Source organism: Brachionichthys hirsutus, chromosome 11 (assembly GCF_040956055.1).
Source record: "Brachionichthys hirsutus isolate HB-005 chromosome 11, CSIRO-AGI_Bhir_v1, whole genome shotgun sequence".
Taxonomy (NCBI): Eukaryota; Metazoa; Chordata; class Actinopteri; order Lophiiformes; family Brachionichthyidae; genus Brachionichthys; species Brachionichthys hirsutus.
This window is the reverse complement of record NC_090907.1, coordinates 8043189-8060676: the sequence shown is the minus strand read 5'-3', so window position 1 is coordinate 8060676 and position 17488 is coordinate 8043189. Positions and strand designations below refer to the sequence as shown.

Genomic DNA, 17488 nt, shown 5'->3' with positions numbered 1-17488 from the left:
TACCCATGAGCGAGAGGGTCTCGAGAAACAATGATGAGACCATGCACAACACCACTAAGAAAAACCTACACACATCCATCTGTGTGTGCCTGAGCCTTTAGTTAGGTAACCCTAGCGCTCGCATGGACCTGGAGGGAGAGGGGAGCCTTAAATATGGCCGTTCTACTTTGTTGTGGGTTTTCTAAGAGGGGAGCGTCCATCACTGAGCTGATCAGAGAGGTTGAGGAAAACAATCCGAGCACCGAGGCCTCCAGCAGCGGGAGGCAGAATATCTACAAAAGACTATATTAGAGATTTGAGGTGTGCTGCTGTACAGTTGACATGACTACAACACGTGCCTGATTGTACATGGGGGGGGGGGGGGCATTGAGAGCTCTTTGTGTGACAGAGGGCATTACAGAATTAGAGTCAATTCGATGAAGATAAATCAAATGCAGAAACACAGACGTGGGTCTGCTTGTGGCATCCAATCAGGTTTTGGTATTTATCACAACTGTAACAGCAGGTAGGCTGCTGGAAATAAAGCTCCTCTCATTTAGACTTTTTTTGGCATCGGTTCCAAGTCGCTCTCCAGACGTTTTACACGGGCTATTAGCAACTCTGCTCTGGGGACCACCAGAGTCCTCTCTACACATAAATCAGTGCTAAGAACAAACTTAAACATAATTTCAGAATGGCAATGATTTTATGTATTTACATTCATATGGTGGAAGTTCAATGGTGAGATTAATTAACAAAATCCAGTACAAACATTATCATACCATTCCAGGCACAGATCAAAATGCCTTTAAAAACACGCTTTCACATGTTCACACACCCTAAGACTGAACAGTTAAGCCGCTCCTACGTCCTCGTCCGCTTTAGATTAATGGTTTTTACGATGAAACCATAAATACGCCTGGTGACTTGGCTAACTATGCGTTTCTTCCATCAATCAATGTAATATTTCACCTGACAGATTTATAAGTCCAAGGGAGGTGCAGTAGACTGACAATAATTGTGGGACAATAATTCACTGATTGGTTTAGATTCTAAACTTTAGAAACACAAGCAGAGCTCACAGAAAGAAAGAAAAAAAAAACAGCCCGGGGAACGGCTTCCATAATGGCGACGTTGTTCACTGACAATCTGACCAAGGAACGTGTGAAAGTCCACCCGGGTCAATCCGCTGATTCTTAAAGAGCCTTGACTTGCAGGACACTCTCTGTAACAGAGTATGGCTTTTCAAAGAGTATTATTGGTTCTATTTTTGACCTTAAAAATCATATTGAATATTTTGTGGTGTATTTTTCTCTGCCACTAGCTCACTACCAGCAACGATATGATTAACTCCTGAGTTATTGATCAGTATTAGAGTCCCAGACTAAACCCATGCCCCCCCACCTTTCTGTTGTCTTAACTTAACATCGTTTCTGCTACTTTGCCCCGTTTAGACCGGTACAATTACCCGGCTTTTCTTTCCATTCATGCACATGTAATTAGGAACATGTCATTTCCAAGCATGGGACTATGGCCTGCTTGCCTTTAATTAGCTGGACTCCTCAGTGCCCACAGCCTCTCTGGCCACCAGCATGTCCGGGTTTGGATAAAGCTCAGAAATTTGAAGACGAGATGGAAATTTTTCTTTGGCCATAACTATGAAGGGATCAATTACATTTTTATGTTATAAAACATATTCACATGGTGTTTTCGTAACTCTTTTTTAGCATTTAAATGATGTTTGTAAGCCTGGAGAACAACTCATTGAAGCAGTGCAGCAAGCTGCTCCTTCTCATTAATGAACCTTCATCCAGGAGAGGGGAAGAGGGAAAAAAGGCAACGCGAGAACCATATGTATTGATGGGTGTATTGGCAGGTGTGTCTAATCGTCCCTTCCAATTATTGGTGTCTTGTGGAGAAACTCAAGACATCATTGCAAAGGGTAGCCATGTGAGGATGAGGTATCTGCATGAGAGGGTGGAGGATGGAAGAAAAGTACAATTGCCTGGTCTCTTTCAATATCAGCTGCGCTGACTTTTGAGAATGACATTAATACAACTGACCTCACCACAGAAACCTCTCATCCCCATCCTCGCCACCACAGTCATTCCCATCCCCAGTTCCCAACAGTTCTGCTTCAGTGGCAAACCACCACCAAGACCACTGTCCAATCCCCATCTCCCTTACATTGAGCCTGCTCCATTCCTCCCTTTTTTTTTTCTTACCCGACATCCAACATTCCCATTAGTCCGGCGTTAAATGGCCCCTGTGTTCCTCTGATTCTCAGGAGGATTTTTTTTTTTTGGGGGGGGGGTGATCCCAGCCCCCAGTTCTTCTCAATGGTTTCTTTCTAAATGTTCACACTGTGTGACCGACTGCTTTATATTTCAAATGTGCTAATAAGATGCCCCATGAAGAGAACCACAGGAGAAAGACAGATATTCTATGTGTTTGAAACTCGCACTGAACGTCTCAAGACACGAAGGAGCACAGGCCTCTGGAGAAATGCCACTTGTACAGGGCAAATTAAATCTATGGCTGTCCAGTTCCCATGTGCCCCACTCTGTAGCTTTCATGGATTTTTGCTTTTCTTTTGATTGGAAATCAATCAGCTAATGGAGAGAGAAAAGTTGAGCGTGATGGCCGTGTGGTACAAAAGCTGAAGGTTGCTATTAGAATGGGGATGTGCTAAATTGCATTTTAATCAAGATGCACCATATCTAGAGTGGAAACGTATTTACAAAAACTGAAAAGTAGCTGAAAAGGAAGTATTTGGAGATATCCAGTCTTCCTTCTTACCGTGGACGGTGAGTGTGGCCGATGCTTCCGCTTTGCCCACCATGTTCTCGGCCACACAAGTGTAGGAACCAACATCAGCTGAGGTCAGGCGGCGGATCTTCAGGGTGTGATCCTCACGAATCTCATATCTAGGTTACATCAGGTGGTCAAATTGTATTCAGCAACACAGAATTACTCAGCACTACATGGGTCAGATGATGACGGGGGGGGGGAAAGCAAGCAGGCGACGAATGGTGATGAGTCATACCTTCCTTTAGGCAGGTCACCATCATCCTTCCTCCAGCGCACAGTGGGAACTGGGTCACCACGAGCCTCGCATCTGAACTCGACACCCTGGTCCACCAACACGACCTGACTCCCTGGGCGATGCACAAAGCTTGGACGCTCTGCATAGATAGAAAAATATGCATATTTTAAAAGTCAGATCATAGAACAATCTTGTTCCTCTTCCGGCTCATCCCGTCAGGGGTCGCCGGATGCCATTCCTGCCGCAACCCTCTGCATTTATCCGGGCTTGGGACCGGCTCAAGAGAGACACTACCCGTGCTACCGAAGAGGCCGCATTGCAGAGCACAGAACAAAACAGAATCAACTATTGTTTCAGTCATGCTAATTGTGGAAATACTAGTTAACAACACAGAGTAACAAAAATAACTTGTAGACTTGTCAGTACAAATTAGTCACAAGAACCAGAAACTATTCCTTAGAAGGAAAGTATTTGATTTTGTTGACAAATTATACTCAATCATAAGTATCTTCCTTTATGAATCTGATCTGTTTTCAGAAGAAAAGAGGTGAATCGAGTGGAAAAGTGGGTGATAAGTGATAAAATCAGGAGCCAAGACATGTGTGCTGCTCGGGATGAGAGACAGCATGGGGTCAGAGGTCACTCGTGGTAAGACAGAGTGCAGCTGTTCATAGGAAACAAGCTGCTGGGGGCTTCATGGGATTCATAGTTTAGTGTGAGATTAAAGGCCATCTCACACACCACCTGATAAAGGTCCCTGGGAAATAGGAAAATCAAAGTGTGCAGATGTGAGTGTGCCCTTTTGGGGCAGCAAACAACAGATTGAAATACAAAAAAGAAAAAGTAAATTACCAAGCACTGTAAGTTCAGCTACTTCACTTTCACGTTCCCCGACCATGTTTGTGCCGACACACACATATTTCCCAGCGTCACTCTTCCGGGCATTTGTGATCATCAGCTTCCCTCCACGTATCTGAGGGAATAGAAGAGGAGGAGGTGAGAGGACAAACATGGATAAGACAGCAATATTAGAGTCGGAGATGCACTTGGGGCTTGAGGTTGACAGAGACAACCAAAAACAGCAGAACTCAACCGTTAAAAACATTTCCTGATTGCATTTAGGGACGCCTGCAAGCATTTACTTAGCCATTACAACATTATGATGAAATATGATGCACTCACTCGCAAGTAATGGCTTGGTGCTGGAGTGTTTGCGGGTTTTCTTTTTTTACGGAGAGAGATTGACTGTCTCTCTTGACAGTTTTTGCTGTTTCCACTCAGCTTCCACTTGAAGTCTAAATCACTATCTGCCTGCCTCTATCTTCTTCCTCAGAGTGAGCCGAGCCAAAGGACACTCTCCCAGTCCGACACAAAAGCAGGTCCCTGAGGGAACACCTGAGGCATTGCAGGACTCCGAAAACAAGAACGACTTGCAGGACATTCTTGGATTATTTTTGGGAATGTTTAAAAAGATGAGATTTCTCTGAATTTATTTTTATTTTCCCTGCATGTGCGCACAACTACAATGCAGAGCAAGTGAACAGACAAGCACACACACACACACACACCAAAGAGGGAATGTGTGTTTTGTCCAGGTGAATGTCATGTCTGTCATTTCCCAGGGCTTTGATTACAGGCCAAAGGAGGTGCTTTGTTCTCAGGCAGTCAGAAAGGCAGCCCGGGCCCCAGCACAGGCCCCTTAGCAGCCCTTCTCTCAGTTCACAACCAGTGCACAGACAGACAATAGCACGGTGCACCAATAATCTCTGTGTCTTGATGGGGCTTAAGGTTTTAAATGCACACATTATCCTGTGAGATCAGGACCACCTTCTGCAAGGACGTAATCGATACCCTCATTAGAGAAGCCCTGACAGAGAACCTGACACACAATATTACAACAACACGCTTTCCCCATGACTCCTCTGTTGAAACGTCAACCTTCTTACACATACGTTCATTTGTAAGCTAGGTTATGTCTCAGTATATCCAAATGTTTGTACCTCACATACTCATAAAGTAGAGTTTTCATGACCTGCACCTGACAAACCTAAACAGTGGGTATATTGATCTTTGTCTAAACTAGCCTACGGGTTAATGTGAGACAATTGGGGCCGGGGACAGCTTTGAAACGGGACACATTCTTCTGGTTCCAGGGCATTTCACAGCCCTTCGTTCCTTCTTAACATTCATGGTGAATCAGGAGGCAAAGGCACTCGAAGAGGCTGCGGAATACTGGCTTATTTAGGGCACCCTGCGGTGCTGGAAGGGGTTTGAAGTATCATTATGTTACTGTTTGTTTGAGAAAAGGCTTAACAGCTAAAACACTGTGACACTCACAAAGGCCCAAGGTCAGGGCAGACCATGCAGCACAGAAAATGTGTGTGTGTGGGGGGGGGGGGGGGGGGGGGGTTGTACTGCTGGGTCCACAGAGCTTTGGCATGTGGATCCACTTAAGGCCCGTCCACTCTATCCGTACCCGTGTGGCAGTTCCTCATTCTCCACAGGAATATTTGGAGTGCCAGAGCAGCAGGGACTCGAGAGCCGGCTAACGTAAATTAATACAGCAGTGGCCCGATCTTACTCTGGATGCATATCCTCTCCACACAGCACGGCAGCACCCACAGGCTGCTGAAAGGCCCGGCAATCAAATACCTTATCCATGCATTACAGGGAGATGGCTCTATCCCGTTGCCTTTTGTCTCATGTCATTTGGCAATACTGATAATGGAAAAGCTCCTATTCAGAATGCAGCCGGTTGGTATTCACACAGCCGTTCATTTTCCAGTCTGATAATTAGCCACAACTATTGCACAAAAGGAGGACAATGCGCCACATCCCGCCCATTCCTGATATCACAGAAAGACGCTTGCTCTCAGCAGACAATGGTCCGGGCTTAAATCCTGGCATTTCTCCTTTATTTGTATTTTTACCCTTTCCTGGAAGAGCAGTTTAAACAAATGCAGCCAGCTTCCAGTGGCACAGCAGCATTACAAGGTAATAGACCTACCTCTGTTTTTAAAGCTCAGTGGGAAACTCCACGGCCACCCCATGTGGTGTCATGAATATATGTGAGCTGGAACACAACATGCCATTTGGTGTTTGCACACAGCTGAAACGGGTTCCTTCTGATGTACCTGCTGCTCTCTGAAGCTCGCAGACTCTTTATGCTGCGGCAACCAAAGCCCAGGCCACCCAAGCCAGTCAAATTGTGTACGGGGAGAAAATCCCCACTGCAGGTGGTTTGGGACCTCGCTCTGATCACGAGCCATCACCAAGGAGACTGCATGTTTCAGCATGTTGCATGGTGGGAGGAATGGTCTGCACTAAGGACGACAATACAAGCGGGCTCTTTGACATGCTCAGCTGTTCATCACATTATGTGCAGTGCGTTCCACTCTATGGTCCCATTATATACACTCGTATCAAATGGACCGTACCATAAACAATCTAGAGATGTTGACACATCGCTGATATAATTTGATCTGTAATATGGATGTCCACAGGTCAAGTTTGTCATCGCAGTTGATCACACATACTTAAGGTTACTGTAAGAGTGGTCTTTTGGGAACATTCTGTCTGTGAGAGTTTGTGCTCAGCCACGCCAGCCGGTGCACGCAGCACTGTTAAATCTACGAGGCACTGCTTTCAGTTCCAACTCAGTTATTTTTTCATTTGTCTTACAACAGCAGAGGATTTCACACATCAGAGATCAAAGTCATATGTACAATATCACGAATAAATCCTCAGGGGTCGTTTGGGTATTACTGTAGAAATTACACACAAACTAAATAAATATTGTATGAATGCTCTATTAAGTAAGATTAAGATATAATAATTATGGGATGGGTCAATTTGTGTTGGAGCCATGGGTAATACTGAGATAGATTTGGTCTCCTAAAAAAAACCAACAAAAAAAAAAACTCAGGAAATCAATGGAGCTGAAAAGATAAATGGATAAATAGATTAACGTCGCATTTGACTAATATACCAATGAGAGCAAACTGAGAGTGAAGGGTGAGAACAGTACATACAAGTAATATGCAAGGATCAAAACTATAAAAACCCAACAAACCCAGAATTCAAAGGCCACAAGAGCTCCTGGACAAATATTATATGATGCTCCTAAGTAGATTATTAGCTTGTTTCTTTCAGTTCGGCTGCCCAGCAGCCAGACGCAGACTCTTAGCCCTCTGCCGGTGCAGCGTAGAACAAATAGAGTGTTTGCAGTGAGTAAATCTGCCTCAATTGGGTTCAGTCCTCAGCTGATGATGACTAACAGAATGAAATGTCTACCAAGCTATGAAAATGTATTGAGCATAATGATTCCATGCTGTGTTTCAGCACTACAGTCCATCCTGTAACATCTTCAACAGTACAGCCTATTTATTATCTGGGGGAGGCTGGATTTTCCATGGCTGCACTATAAAGTTAGCTGTCGTCAGCACTATCTGACTGTTCAACAACCTTAACCCCCACCAGTCAGATTGTGAAAATGAGATCCAGACCCTCATCTAATTACTTCCTCCTCACTACTGCGCATGTTAGCTGTGAGCTAAGTCAGAGTATTTTATTTCCCAAAACCACACATCCAAACAGTTTCATAAAAAAAAAAAAGAAAATCACTTCCAGCTGAAGACCACGGATGCACCTTTTTGCTTAGTGCTAATAGATTGAGCTAAGATTATTCTGATTGACAACCAAGCATCGGTTATGCTTCGTTAAAGCTTGATAATTACTAGTTTAAATACATGCAATTAAGGTGGCTCTTTTGGACTCTGCAGGCGATGCTGCTGAGTGAAACTCTCTCCTTGTTGATTCTCCTCTGCTGGTTTCTCCCTCCTGATCTAGACTTTCCCTGATTGGATTCCATCAGCAGGCCACCCCGGTTCAATGCACCACTCCTGACTGATTGATCAGCACAGCTACCTCAGTCAATAAAGGTTGTTTCCGTCAAAACTGAGCTCATTCAAATCTATATGTGAATAATGAGCCAAAGAAATCGACCAACAAACGGTGGTGGTAATCAAGACTTGACCTGTGGCTAAGGGTCAACTTGTGAATATGTTTATCCTTTTGCAGAGAGCAGTTCTACGGCAACAGAAAATGCACTTTCATGTTGGCATGCATGTGCTAACACACACACGCACTCAGAAAAAGAAAGACATATCTTACTGTGATCCTCTCATCTCGATCATCTATGTTTACAGCATCTTTTTTCCATGATATAGTAGGCTCTGGATGTCCACGTGGAGGTTGGCACTCCAGGACCGCCGGCTCTCCTGCTGCCACAATGACATCCGCGGGGTTCTGTCTGAAATCGTCACGAAGGACTGCAGGAAAACAGGGAGGAGAAAGACAAATAAAGCGAGTCGTCCTTTAAGAAAACACAACATATTGTGATACCAATGGTAAACATTGTAACCGGCCCCATTTACGAAGCCAAATGCGTTTTTGAAACTCAAAATTAAATCCAAACAAATGACAAAATGTAAAGTAAACATCACTATTGATTTACTGTCACAAGTCTGCCATGAAAAAGAAAGTAGTATTGATTAGATAAAACATATATATCTGATGGTATAATATGCAGTGTTCCAGGCTTATGCAGTTTCCTTACCTTACAGTCAACAAACTTTAAAACAGTGAGAATGAGCATTTCTGCCCATCATCATCTTTAATAGCAGTGACCTTCCTTTTTGTTGACCTACTCTGATAATGTCTGCACACGCACTCACACACACACTGATCATCACCTCTCCATCACTGCTAGCTCATCTCTCACCGACACTCGATATTTACATCGCCTGCACACTCCGACCTAACATGATTCTTATTCGCATCGATATTCCCTGTAAGGGGCGCCGAAAAAGATGACACGGGCATGGATTTTCATTATTCAGACAGATAAGAGGCCCCACAGCTTTCCATTCCTCGCTTTCATTTGATACTGAATGGATGTGAGTGCTTTAAGAGATGAGCCGAATAATTCAGACGTTCATTTGTAGCTGGACGCAAAATTACAAAACCTGCCTCACAAATTCATTAATCTGAGTCTTGCATCCTCATCGGAATATCACATTGGTACCCATCAGGAAGCTCCATCAAGGTGGGTCAATGCATATCTATATTCTGAGGAGCAGAAGAACTGCATATCTCTGGACTCCACATTTCCAGTGTTAAGGATAAACCAGACTTTTATTGAGAGGGGAGAAAGTAATGAAAACGCAATAAGCTCCCTCTTGTGCGGTGTGCCAGTAATCATTTTCCCAGCTTCGCTGCGTACACATAAAAACATATGAAAATGCTGCTTGTAAATTTCCGGCAGAAATTCAGGCCACACACAAAGTGTGCTACACAGGGTCAGCACAGTGTGTGCGTGTGTGTGTGTGTGTGTCGAGGAAAGTGATGTAAATACGTGCTTGTGTGCGTGTTTCTCGGGAGCCTTTGGTGCCTGTTATCTCACACTCAGCTTTCACTTAAGACACCTCAGTCCCAGATCAATGCCAGACTCACATCAGCCCCCCCGAATCTACTGACAGGGAACAAATTCCAGGACTAAATCCTTCTTTGCACTTTGTGAGGGAATCGGATCCAAGAGTCGGCGGATAAATTTGGAGCAAAATGGATAATAATAGCCCCTTTCATCCTTGACTGCATAATCACATCCACACCCTTCCGTGTGCAGCTGTAACGTCATCAGTTCTTTAGCGAGGGGAATTATCCATCAGAGGATGCAACAGGATATCCTCCGATATTTCACAACTCATGAGCTCCTATGAGGACGACCACACTTCCACAGATATCAGCACCGTGCGCTCTGTCCACACAGATGAATCATCACTACGAGTCTAGCCCCCCCCCCCCCCCCCCCCTTTAGATTTTTCTACACTCAATCTCTCCCAGGCCAAACTCAGCAGCGCAGCTGCATCGTGAGTGAGCTCATTTAGTGCGGTTAAAAGCAGATTCAGCCATCCAGGAATGCAACTGTAAACACCAAACATCCGATCCATTAGAGCAGCAGCTCCGTCTGAGGAAGAAACGCCGCCTCCGCTTGTATCAGCGAGGTCAGCCTGTTCCGGAGGGCATTCCTCAGTCCTGACTATCAAGGTGAGCGGAACCTTTGAGATACTTTGACCAGACTGAATTAATATCTAAAAGTGTGTTTTTTTTAATTATCAACAGACATATTTTTTTGTTTAATGAGCCTCCTGTTGATCATGAATTTGAACAATCAGAAGTCCAAAATTATTCCCCACAAGGCTAATACAGAGCTAGTAAAAATAAAAAAACAACACTTGGTGTACAAGAAACTCAGACTTTAAGTGTGTGCCTTCTCCTCTCAGTGGGTTTCTACCCCCCCGGGTCTCACTCTAACTCTTTCCGCTAACATGCAGATGCATCGTCCCCTCTGGAACATAAAAAGGGAAGTGTGGTGGGGAAAGGGGAGAAATATGAAGCCGCAAAGCCTGGTTGGAGGCAAGAGGGAGACCTGGCACCGTTCAGTGTTTACACGAGTGACCTCCAGGCCTCTTTAACAGCACTCACTCCCCCGGCTCACTGCCCTCTCTCCTCCTCCAAACCAACACCTCTTTGTTATAAACACAGCTGAGTGCAGCGCCACAGACAGCCCCAAACATCTGCGCAGTGAAAAACTAATTCCTCTGGGATGGAGGCAAAATGAGCGAGAACGAAAGGGAAGCAGCCAGACAGTCTGTCGGACAGGCAGACAGATGGACGCAGATCTGGATGGGGTGCAAAGTCCCAAATCTTCCGCCAGGAATCGTTGTTTGATCCAGAGCCTCGGCGGAATCCATTGCCCCCTGGTTTAAATGAGACAATCAGCCTCCAGTCCTTCCTGCATACTGCATGATCCCCTGCCTCTCTGTCCATTCCTGTTCTAGCACCCAGGATTGGGTGAAATAAATGGGATAAAGGAGCTCTCATGCTGCGTGCTGTCCTATAAGTGTGCGTGTGTGGTGTGGTCTGTCTGTGTTTGTGATAATGAGCCTTCTCTACCATTCTGTCTCTCTCGTGAGCCTGCAGCTGTCCTCTAGCAGATAATATTTCCTGGGCTATTAACAGGGAGGCCAAACTCAATGTGAGTGTGTGTATTGTGTGTGTGTGTGTGTGTGTGTGTGTGTGTGTGTATACAGAGAGAGATTTTCAGTTTGTGGCTTCATTTGTGGAATTGGGCCAGAGTCACAGGTCCCAGCATGAAGACGCCTCTTTGTCTGCCGTGGATTTGTCCAAATACGCTGACGATGGGATGAAACCGGATGAGCATCCGGACCTGGACAGCTATCGATATGCGAAGAACATATCATATCATCTGGCTGACAAATGTACCAAATGTACCAAATGAGAAGTTTAGTTAGCAGTGGCAGTCTACTGTACGGTATGGTGAATCACTCCCCAGGTCCACAGTAGCAAACTGAAGCTAATGCAATTAGCCGCCATCGTCTCATGCATCCGAACCATCCTTAATGGTCAGCTGAGTAGCACTGAAAACTCATGTTCATCTGCTCCACAAATTATCCCCCATCAACACACACATACATACACACACACACACACACACACACACACGCACGCACACTGCTCCTCAGGAAATTGAAAACAGACGTTTAAATGTCAAATTAAAATGAGATTCCTGAGCTGCGCCTCCAAAATTTATGAAAATGAAGACTTAATGCCACACACAAGCCTGGGTGGGGAGATCAGACGAGCTTTGTTCAGAGGAAATTAAACCAAGTACAACAAGCTTCCCTAAAAATATTTGGAAGGATAAAAAAAAAAAAACAGACCCACTGGGGAATAAAAGATGTATCATAAGGTACCCAGAATCAATCCTTGAGAGACACACAGCACAGCAAGGGTGTGTTTCCTTGAAACAGAATGGACAAAGTAAGCCCTTTAGGAAAATCAGAATGTGTGATAACAGCAGGAAAAGGTTACAAAACAGAGGAAGAAGAAAAGTAGGAGCGAGGGAAAAGAAGGCATCTGCTCCATGTAAGAGAAGATATTAAATTCCCCCTGTGCTCTTTTCCAGGTGTCCTTGAGGTAGCTCTACTTCTATAGCACTTCTATATGTCAGGCTATTTGGTGTAAAGGAAAAAAAAGATCTGATGATGTATGCTTTGATGAATTGAAAAAAAAGAGAGTAAATGTCTGAATGGCAAAATATTACAAAAGGTCAACATGGGGATGCTTAAAAAATATTTGCATATAAAAGAAACTCTCGGATCCACACTCATAGCAACATTTAAAATTCTACCCAGTCCTGCTCAAACATATCCAACCAGTGCACAAGTGTTCCTGCTGCACCGCCATGACTGCTCTGCGGCCGTAAGCACAGATCTTCCTTCCTCGCAGTATACAGTAGTTACCCTGTGCACAGACACTTCCTTGTTGATGATCACCCCGCCTCTGGCTCTGTCCTGCGGGACAAACTGCTCTCATTGTCTCCCTCCATCCTATCTCTCACTTTGTTTCTTAAGTTCTTGTTCGCCTCTCAGCATTTGAGATCCTTATCTTAGCTCTCTTCCTCAACTCACACTGACCAGCTCACATCAAAGGCTGCTGCAGGTAGATTATTTGCCAGCGGAATGCTGCGTGTGTGTGTATGTGTGTGTGTGTGTGTATGGGGTGGTGCATTTTCACTGCACAGAGCTAGTATTTTGCTGCTGGGTGTGAAGATATATCGGGATTCACTCTGGAGAATCACTGCCTCCCTCCTCTCCCTCTTTTTTCTCCTGCTGCACCCCCTCCCCTCCGCTGACCCCACCACAAGGCAGATGAGACTGGATACAGGAGACTTCCCTGTAATTTTCAATCCTGGATTCCATTCTTGGGCTCTGAGCTCATACCCGCTTGCCCATCCTGCCCTTGCTATGTCAACCCAACCCAACCCATAGCGGTTTATGGAGAGAAAATCCCCACTTCAGGTGGTTCGGGACCTTACTGTGTGTATCACAGAAATTAAAATGACTTAAGTGAAGCTGTAAATAATAGCTGGGGCAACAAATGAAGCCATCGTATTCTCCAACATGTGTTAAGTGTAATTTATAGATTTCCCATTTATTTCCAAATGCCATATCGCTAAATCATTTAGAAAACGATGGGTTCTCTCTGGACACCTGTGACATTCAATATGAGGTCACATCTGCAGAGTCACAGAAGTGCCTGAGTCCATACAAGACACCTCGTGGACACGTTAATATGTCAGCGAGAGCAGACAGGCTGTTACCCGACTGGCCTTGAGGGTTTGCACCTGCACGCCCTTGTATGCCATGAAGTCATCCCCCTGACTCAGATGTGATGTCATGTCACACAGCAGAGGCAGGATGCCTCAATTAGCTCTTCTATGCACACTCAGAGCCAGAACAATAAACTTTGTGACTCAATTTGCAAATAAACACAGACACAGCTGGACATGCTCTCCCTGTTGTCTGAAAAAAAGAGGACAAAATAAGCATTTCTTGAAAACCATTTGAATATATTTTGTCAGTCCCACATCACTTCGGACTGTGGCTTTGCTTTCATTAGCCTTTATAAGTCCTGTAAAATAAACCACACCATATGAGGAGACATGTACTGATGTGCGTATGACGCAGGACCAAGGCATGCCTGGCAATGGCAGCCTATGCCTGGCACTGTTAGCGAGGACAGATAGCTTAGCGGACCTCTCGGCGTGCAGCATTGGGCAAGCCTGCACTTGCCGGAGCCGATTGTGGTTACGGAGATCCATCTGGAGGTTCACTCTCCAGACTTCATCGTGGATGTGTAGACCCTATTTGTTTTGGTATCCAATAGCAATTATGTCTGCACAGAAACACAAACACGCGTGGACGCGCACACGTATAACACATAAAGAAAACCTCGCCCTACAGCCGTGCAGACAGGGAGACCATTGAACGCCTGTGTTTGTTTAAATGGTCATAACTCTTCTCGTCAGACTCGGAGAGAGAGAGAGAGAGAGAGAGAGAGAGAAAGAGAGAGAGAGAAGGATGGCGTTTGGCGGACGTGGCGAAAAGCAAAGAGGGCAGCAGGGAGGCAGGTTTATGCGAGTGACTGATTGACTGAGTGACTTGGCACCTCATAGTTCAATAAACAGTGCCTATTTGATTGCAAAGGTGGGTGAGCAGCAGTTGGGATGAAGTAGAGGGTGATTCTGAGTGCTGTGGCTGAACAGGAAGGAATGCTGGAGAAAAAGAAGAAAAAAAGCACAGATCCAGAATTACGCTCTTTTCTTCTCTCACAAACATGCTCTAAAAAGGGAAAGATTCAAATCCCATAAACTCCTGATAGGAGCACCAGATGCAAGCAGCGTAATAAAAACCAGTATGGGGTGATCATGTTGAAATGCAATGAGGAGCCATTTGCCAATTTGTCGGCTTCTGTCAGATCAGCCTGTTCACTGTATATCTTAAAGGCTACTATAAAACGAGAGGCCTGTTACCTGTCAGAGAAACGGCTTTGTGCACTGTTTCCAATTCTAGATCAAATATTCTGTTTACACTACATTGAGGTGATGCCAATGGGACTCCCTCCGTTTCCATTATCAGACAGAACTAGACTGTTTCACTGTGCAATCAAGTAACAAGAATGGAGGTAACGGTAAGAGAAGCGGTAATTCAACACAATTTAATGCCGCATTTCCTTCATTCACACCGCTGTTGGACGTGCTGTACTGATGTAGCTGCTGAACAATGCAGCAGTCAACACTGGGTTCTAAGTACTTACAGAAGCATGTCTACGGCATGTCCTCATTTATAGGAGGAGATCTAAGGCCAGCTGCCCGAGGAACAAGGAGCAATTGAGAAGCAACGTAACCGAGCTCTCAATACTTTCTGTGTCATCTTGAGCCTGAAGCTCTCTGCATGGAGATACAACAGAGCAGATGTAACACTATAGTTTGCACAAACATGAACACCTGTACAGTATGCTCTCCCATTCTCTGTCTCTATCTCCCTCGTGCAACCCAACTGGAGCAAGTTAATAATATGGCCCCTGTCATTGTAATAAACTGCAGCGGCAGGATGCTCGCACGGGGCACGCCGGACGTAAAGAGCATTATTCAGAGCAGCATTCATCATCATTCATGGAAACTTCACGGTGTAAATGTTTCAGAGCCATTTGTCTGTTATTATAACTCTGTGACACATTTTGAGAACATATGTTAACCAAAAAAAAGAACACGTTTCTTAAGGGCTTGTTGTAAATGATCTATGTAAACGTTTTGTACCAAACTGCCTGCGTTCAGTTTTACTGAACACTATAGTCTAACTGTAATGAGATTTTACACAAAGCACATTTTCCATCATAGAATTACAGTAAATCCTGTTACCTGCAGAAAAGCAGGTGAGAGCCATGACAAAGCTTCATCCACTGTTTAAATCCTGCTATGCATTTCATGCCACTCAGTTCACATTGTGTGAATGTTTGCTGACAATATCCCACCGTGAGCTGCCCTCCCGCCTGTGTGGCCCCACCAGCTAACCCTCTCCCAGCATCTGCAAAGATGAGGGCCTTATTAAAACAATCTTCCTAATTAACATTTTTGGCCCCTTCACCCCCACCAGCCTTCCTACTGACCCCCCCCCCCCTCCACCATCCTGCCAGCCAGATCTGACTCCTTCTCAGCGCCATAATGATGACAAAGACACTGTGTGTGACCCAGACCGGCTGTGGGACCCTTGAATGTGACTCAACTTAGATGGGAATGTGAAGAAACTTGTTTTCCATCCAGGCTCTGTTTTTATTTCTGTGCTCCGTGTGTCTGAGGGGAAAATGGGATGACAGAAAGCGAGGGATAATATACGAGTAAAGCAATTAACACCAGCCCTGGTGGCACAGTCACATCACACTCCTAATTTGATATGACATGCAGTGCTATGGGCTCATTTGCACGGGATGGATAACTCATGAACCTGATGAAGACTGTCTGGCTTGCCGTTAGAGGAGTCTCTCTCTCTCGGCTAACCCGCACTATATGAGCAATTATATCTGCAAACACAGCCTGCTTTCCTGCAGAGCGCCATCTGACCTATACCGCTTAGTATTTTTGGGATCATCCTGAGCAGACCTTTTCACTTATCTACTGGCTTCACCAGAGATCTCACAACACAATTACAGGATGCTCACACCAGCGTCCCGCTTATCCTCACAAAGTAGAGCCACATTATTGATAAGTCGTGGAGACTGAGACGCTGTTATTCTGTTCTGATGACCAAGGACGGGACAATGAGATCCTGATGTGGAACTAGAGATGAGACCTTTAACAATAGACCCTTTCAAAAAGGGATTGTGCAACAGTACCAAAACAAAGACTCCCTAGAAAAGCTCCTTCTTCTTTGACTGCAGTTGTGTATCACACACACACACACAAAAAAAACCCACAGCATCCTCACTTAAGCAGCCCTCTCGGTGGTTTGATCCTACTACCTCCCTTGCAGGCTCAGATGTCTACTATAAATAACTCCCTCACTACACCGGCTTCACGTTAACCCACAACAGAGATGCAGAGTAAAGGCAAACCATCCCAGCCTGTGTAAAAGGAGCTAACGGCTGTAGGCTTGTTCGTGGAAGGTCCCAGACATCATGCAGCCCCTGCTCTTCTCAGCTCAGTCGGACCTTCCACTAGTTACAGTTAATCAGAGTTGGGTGTGTTTGCATTGGCACTCGTGAGCAGGCAGGGGTGTTTGGTTGTGTTTTCATTCTGATTACGTTGCCCGTGTGTTTGGGCTACACCTTATTATTGCATGCCTAATGAGATTCGGGGGGGACATGTGATACATGGCTTTTCTCTCGGTGGCATGTAAAACAAATTAATTCAAAGCAAGAGAAGCAATAAGTCATTGCTTTCCTCCTAAAATGTAAATCTTGGGACTAATGGAGTTACAGTCCAAATGAAAGTCTCATTTGGACTCATTTACGGAACAGTAGTGAGCGAGTGTTGTGGAGAACCCTATGTCTAGATCGGGACAAGACCATAAACTAGGATTACATCAGCGGCTGTTGCGGAGGTGACTGGGGGGGGGGGGGGGGGGGGGGGGGGGGTAATACGATAGTTGCTGTGTGGAGGGAAGCAGGCAGGAACAGAGGAAAATGGGGAAGGAAAAAACACAAGGGTATCCAATGCAATGTTACAGCAGATCCCTCAGCCTTTCGTCATGGCCACTTTCATTTCCAGCAGGCTAAACCCCTTTCCAATCACTTTACCAGGCACAGGGGAGACAGAAAGAGGGTCAAAGAAGGAAGAGAGGCAAAGAAACGAACAGGAGGTTAAGTAGAAGCCCAGCAGTAGGGGGGTCTTCCGGAGAAATAGGGCACAGGAATGTTAAAAAGGGTGAGACGAGGCAAATACAAGTCTGGGATCCAAACATGTGCTGCAGCTCCATCAGGGCACATCTTTCTCTGATCAGTTGCCGTCCCCATTCCAATGGTTTCCACATGGAGCCTAAA

General features: G+C 45.2%; 1 protein-coding gene across 1 annotated transcript in view; it reads right to left on the bottom strand.

Annotated features, from left to right (window-relative positions):
- robo1 (roundabout, axon guidance receptor, homolog 1 (Drosophila)) overlaps positions 1-17488 on the bottom strand; it is a 142875-nt gene that overhangs the window by 33894 nt on the left and 91493 nt on the right. Inside the window, exons 4-7 of the mRNA XM_068745770.1 lie at positions 8198-8355; positions 3878-3998; positions 3026-3164; positions 2779-2906 (exon numbers count right to left, since the gene is read on the bottom strand). Coding sequence (XP_068601871.1) covers positions 2779-2906; positions 3026-3164; positions 3878-3998; positions 8198-8355 — 546 coding nt within the window. The remainder of the gene's footprint in view (positions 1-2778; positions 2907-3025; positions 3165-3877; positions 3999-8197; positions 8356-17488) is intronic.